The sequence below is a fragment of the Eumetopias jubatus genome, unplaced genomic scaffold, assembly GCF_037043125.1.
Source record: "Eumetopias jubatus isolate StellerSeaLion01/CBP00866 unplaced genomic scaffold, mEumJub1_p1.0 scaffold_4, whole genome shotgun sequence".
Classification (NCBI taxonomy): Eukaryota; Metazoa; Chordata; class Mammalia; order Carnivora; family Otariidae; genus Eumetopias; species Eumetopias jubatus.
In genome coordinates, this window is record NW_028274810.1 from 152,088,175 (window position 1) to 152,094,174 (window position 6,000).

General features: G+C 36.3%; 1 protein-coding gene across 2 annotated transcripts in view; it reads left to right on the forward strand.

Moving 5' to 3' along the window:
• PIP4P2 (phosphatidylinositol-4,5-bisphosphate 4-phosphatase 2) overlaps nucleotides 1–5,738 on the forward strand; it is a 54,519-nt gene extending 48,781 nt beyond the window's left edge. Inside the window, exons 6-7 of one of the 2 annotated variants that reach the window (XM_028112389.2) lie at nucleotides 4,461–4,551; nucleotides 5,358–5,738. In XM_028112389.2, coding sequence (XP_027968190.1) covers nucleotides 4,461–4,551; nucleotides 5,358–5,501 — 235 coding nt within the window. In that variant the 3' untranslated portion in view covers nucleotides 5,502–5,738. Of the gene's footprint in view, nucleotides 1–4,460; nucleotides 4,552–5,357 lie in introns of those variants that run through there. The other variant, XM_028112393.1, reaches the window with a different exon arrangement.
• The last annotated feature ends 262 nt before the right edge of the window (nucleotides 5,739–6,000 follow it).

The following is a 6,000-nucleotide window of genomic DNA, read 5'->3' on the forward strand; positions in this document are numbered from 1 at the left end:
GCATTTTAGCAGGTACCTTAAGTATCTCATATGCTTTAGGGTAAAAAGAGTTATTATTATGGTCACTTCATCAAAAGCATAAATTCTGGGGGCACCTCGCTGGCTCAGTTGGTAGAACATGTGACCTCAGGGTCATGAGTTCAAGGCCTACAGTGGGCATGGAGCTTACTTTAAAATAAAGAAATAAATTAATTAATTAAAAGAAAAAACAAAAAACCCCACATAAATTCTGGATTTGTGTGCACCACATAATATGACTTCAAAATAAGTAAAATAAAAATTGATTATTATAAGGACTGTGCTCTTGTAGATCAAGACATAAGTATGAAAATTAAATTCTAATACTTTTAGAAGATTTTAAAAATATTTTTAAGACAGGTAGGAAAGAATTTCCTACACAAGGCAGAAGAAAGCACAAACCTGAAAGGAAAATATTGATAATTTTTACTATATTAGAATTACCTTACATTACATTGATTTCATGAATAAAAACTCGTTATCAGAAGATGTTATTTAAAAGTGAATTTTGAAAACCACAGGCTAGAATCCTCAGCAACAGTAGCATCTTTGTGCCAAATCAGAGCTGAGCTGATTTCACCCCACTAAATGTTTGCAAGATCCCTAGTGGGTGTAGTTTAAAAATTTTTAATAACCAAGAATTTGCTCAGTTATTGGCACACTGTGAACCATGGTTTTGAGACAATCTATGAACTCACTAAAATGTGTATCGTATGCTTGAACTTTGTAAAGGGTCAGGCGCAGAATACCTCTATCACGATGTTACTAGCACCCTCTGCTGGACTGAGTTCCACCTGCATGCCCCCAGCCAGTGGCTGGATAAAGTTCTTACTCAGATGGGTTCACCTCACGATCCTATTTTTTTTATTTTATTTAATTTTTAACAGCGAGAGAGGGAACACAAGCAGGGAGCGTGGGAGAGGGAGAAGCAGGCTTCCTGCCGAGCAGGGAGCCCGATGCAGGACTCCATCCCAGCACTCTGGGATAATGACCTGAGCCGAAGGGAGACGCTTTAATGACTGAGCCACCCAGGCGCCCCACAATCCTATTAAACTGCCTCAGGCTTCTGCCTCTTGAAAACTATTGAGCCTTGCATGTTACTTGAAGGATGGATGAGTCAGACATGATTGAGAACTGACAAAAGAGCCTTGATAATACTTCACCTTTGTGACCAACTCTTAAGATCCAAAAATTAAAAAACAACAACAACAACAAACCCTTGGTAACATTGTCAACATCAAGAACCTGTTTACATTGTTACATTCTATTGTAAAATCAGCTAAACTGCATACTTTCAGCAGGACTTTTGGTGTATAGTTAAAGAAGGGATGGCCAAGCTAGGGACAAATTATCTATTTGAAAAATGGTCCTAAGAGATTGTTTCATGTTTGGCATTTTAAGGTCATCGTTTGGCAGAAGTTTAGCATTAATAGTCTTTCTAAAATGTACTTTTATCAGGTTTAGAACCTATGTTGAGTCTTCTTTTCATGGGTTTTCATAATATTTTAAAACTATTTTTTTAGTAATGGTTTTTGTTTGCTTTTTAAGTAAAGGTTAATCTTGATAAAAAAACAAACCCACAGACTAAAAGAAGATATAAACAGAATAGATAGCTTCCTCAAATAGTATGCAGATTGTGTAAATATCATCTGTGAGTCAGTAAGCTAAAGACAGCCCAAAACAAAGGAGTAATAGTATGAACAAACAATTAATAGAGAAAAGAAAACCAGTAGGCAACTAGCATTGGAAAAGATGCTCAATCTTGCTAGAAATCATGTTAAAACCACAGCGAGGGACACCTGGGTGGCTCAGTCCATTAAGCATCTGCCTTTGGCTCAGGTCATGATACTAGAGTTCTGGAATCGAGTCTGTCTCTGACTGCCGCTCCCCCTGCTTCTGTGCTCTCTCTGACAAATAAATAAATAAATCTTAAAAAACAAACAAACAAACAAACAGGGGCGCCTGGGTGGCTCAGTTGGTTAAGCGACTGCCTTCAGCTCAGGTGGTGATCTCGGGATCCTGGGATCGAGCCCCGCATCGGGCTCCCTGCTCCGCGGGAAGCCTGCTTCTCCCTCTGACCCTCCCCCTGCTTGTGTTCCCTCTCTCGCTGTCTCTCTCTGTCAATTAAATAAATAAATAAAATCTTAAAAAAATAAAATAAAAAAAAAACAACTGCAGCAAAATACCATTCACACCCATGAAATTGTCAAGCATGAAAACAATACCAAGTGTTGAAGTGTTGATGTGGGTGGAACACTGGAAGCTCTCATATAAAGATGGTGAGGATATAAATTTAGCATTTATTAAAGTTGAAGATATGTCTACAGTACAACCCAGCTATTCTGTTCCTAGGGATATATTTGAGAAATTCCTGCATATGTACATAGGAAACATAAAGGAGTGTTCAAAGCAGCTTTGTTATAATAGCCAAAACTTAAGGAAAAAAAAAACCCTTGACTGCCGATTAACAGGGAGAATGAGTAAACTGGTACTTTCATATAACAGAAGATAGTTTGAAAATGAGTGAATTAGATCTCCACATAGGAGTGTGGAAGAGTCTCATGTAGAGTATTAAGCAAACACAAAAGGGCAAGTCACAGGCATAGTTGAGCACATACACATACAGAGGTTTAGCACATGCAAAACAGTACTACATATTGGATGCAGATACCACGAGATTTCTTAATCTAGGGAGTAGGTGCTTGTTGCTCATTACTTTATCCCTGTGATAATACGGCAGTTGAGTTGTAGAGTAACAGTAGGTTATTTCTTTTCTGGGAAGACTTCCCAGAGGTAGTGATTGTGTGAGCTGGATGATGAAAAATGAGCCTGGGTTTTCTAAGGAGAATTCATGCATTGAAATTAATGTACTAAAGTGGATTCTTTGGTTCACAGAAAAGCTGCTCCAATAGTCACTTAGGACCTTTTGACTTATTTAATACGTAATTCTAATAAACTGAGTTGGCTTGGAATCCATGGCAGATCATACTGCCGAGGCATATACACAGGTAAATGAGAAACGACAGCCAGCTATGAGGTGTAAAGGCAGGGAAAACCACCAAATGCTGGCAGAAGAATTAAAACTAAAAGTGGTTTATGACTAACTGTAAAGGCAATGAATCTCCTATGTCCTGGTAACTCCAGATAGCAAGCTGCACACTACATTGATGATGACTCCAGGTTACCCAGATGTTTATGTCTCAGTTCAAGAATTCAGGAGTATTTAGGATATATATTTGAAACATTATTCATCAATTTTTAAAAAAGATTTGGAGCTTAAAGGAAACCATTTTTTCTGTTATGCAAAATTAACCTCTATGGAATAGCCCATTTCTAAAGTATGCCTAGTAAGTAATGCATTTCTATATTCCACTTACTCATAGCATACATTCCTTGAGCAACTACTGTGTGCCAGCCGTGATGTTGACACTGGCCATACAAAAGCAAATCAGATACTTCATTATCTTGTCTGCTAATACAGTGCCTCCTGTATGATGTGTTTATGTATTTCTGCTTTAGGAAAAGAAGGAAGTGCGAATTTGGCTGTGTGATCTCTGCTATATTTGTACCATTTTGAAAATTACAAAAATTAAAAGTGTAAATAAAAACTATTGGATTTAAAACTTCAGTTGAGAAGTGGGGTAACAATATATGCTTTTATGAATTTCGCATAGGCTTCTTGCAATTTGTATTAAAAGATTTTGAAATCTCTTTAATTATGTAATCCTAATTCTAAAAATTTATCTTGAGGAAACAAAGAAAACTAAGCAGAATGCTTTTAAATGATGTTTATCTGGCATTATTTGTAGTAATGAAAACTCTGAGCATCCAGTTAGTAGGGAATTGGTTAAATTATGTTATATTCATCCATCAGAATTCTAATTAGAGAATATTTAATGACCAGAAAAATGCTTATACTATGTTGGCAAATTACCAAAAAAAACCCCAAAACAAAACAAACCGGCTGAAGGCAGAGATGCCAAAACACTAAGCGACTATTTATGGTAGTGGAATTATAGGTAATTTTCTTTTTCCTTTTTGTTCCTTACTCTATTTTCCAAATTTTCTATAGTAAACATATACTAACTGTTATAACTGTAAAAAATCAAGTGCTATTTATAAGATAGCACATATTTTCCATCCTAGAATACATTTTTTGAAATGTATTTTTATCTTGGAAGATCATTATTGACCACAGTGGTTCTTTTGTGGATACTGTCAATAACCAAGGCTTGAACTTTGGTTCAAGGCACTATAATATAATTTACCATTTATGATTATATTAACTCATTAAAAATGGCATTTTTAGGCATGTTCTTGTCTCTCAAATTAAAGAAAGAAACGGAAGCACATATGTCACTAGAGCCATAGAGGAGTATTCACAAAGATGAAAGGGAGAAACTGCATGTAAATAATGCTCTCTTTTGCTCATGACTTTGCAGTTCCTCAGTGGGTAGTGCACTTCCACGAAGACGCTGCTGTGCATATATTACCATTGGAATGATATGTATTTTCATTGGAGTTGGATTAACTGTGAGTATTACTCTACTCACTGTTAGAATTCTTTCTCCTCAACTTTTATCAGTAGTAAATGATGAGGCCTGGGACAACCTTCAGTGACCCCCAGAGAGCCTGCCTCCCTGTCATCCCAGTCCCAGAAGCTTCTGAAGGACTGTGGGCAATCTGAAGCCCAATCCACGGACCTGTTTTTAATGGAGCTTGACCATCCCGTGAAATGGTGTTTTGGGACTCCTCTAAAGGTCCTTGACATTGGGGGCTTTACCACCCATTTAACAAAGGCCCATTGTTTTTATTTAGTGCCATACCAAAGCAAAAGCAATAGTCAGTCAGCTATGGAGGTCTGAAAAACCGTTCTCTTTATTCAAATTAAGCACAGATTTATTACCATTATGGGGATGGCTTATTTTTAGAGGAGACCGAAGCTAAGTAGTTGGCACTGAGAAGGAGTTACTGATCTTTTTTGCTACCATTGACTTCCCATTCTCCTTTGTCCCACCTGGTCCCATATTATTAGAAACACCCATCTTGTATCATACAACACTAAGGAGTTTAGATTACAGATTTAATTACTTATAGAAATAACATGTTCAAATGGGCTTTTTTATTTCATAAAATTTATAGTTAATATAACTAGCAGTATTGTCCTAAATTTTACTCTGCCAGTGATAGTCAACAAATTCATCAACTCATATTTCATAGGAATATTGTGGCCTCAGGGATATATTTTATAAAAATCATATGTAAGCCAACACAAGCTATGTAAGCAAATATTTGCTTGAAGTTTGTAATCTTTGTTATTATATTGCTTTTTATTTTAGGTTGGCACCCAAGATTTTGCAAGGCGATTTCATGCAACCTATGTTTCTTGGGCAATTGCTTATCTCTTAGGTTTGATCTGCCTTATCCGAGCTTGTTATTGGGGAGCCATAAGAGTGAGTTACCCAGAACACAGTTTTGCGTAAGCTTGCTTATAATTCAGTGATGCAGGTGAGAGTATCTAGCAGTTCTTGATAAGCTACTCTGGACATCTTTGAATCATTCATCCTAATGGATTCCATTCTGGTTTCTGTATAAAGTTTCAAGACTTTGGGAGTATTTTATGAACAAATGCTCATTGTACTACATTATATGCAAATAGTTTGTTTTGCTGCTAGGTTTTCAAGCTCCGAATAATAAAACTATGTCTTCATGTTCTTTTACATCTCTTAAAGATATTTTTGGATTTGTCACCAAACATTACATATAACATCACCCTTCCATTATTTTTAAGTCAGTTATTCCATTACTTGCTGATCTGTGAGTATTCCCAAGGAGTGTTTATAAATGTTTCTACAATAGCTTCACATTTGTACTTTCATTTTAATTAAACAGTATCAGAATTGCTTGCTTTAAAATCTAAGCAATATGCATTTTGCTTGAACTGCTTACTGTAACTTTAACCTAAGATCATAGTGACCTTAT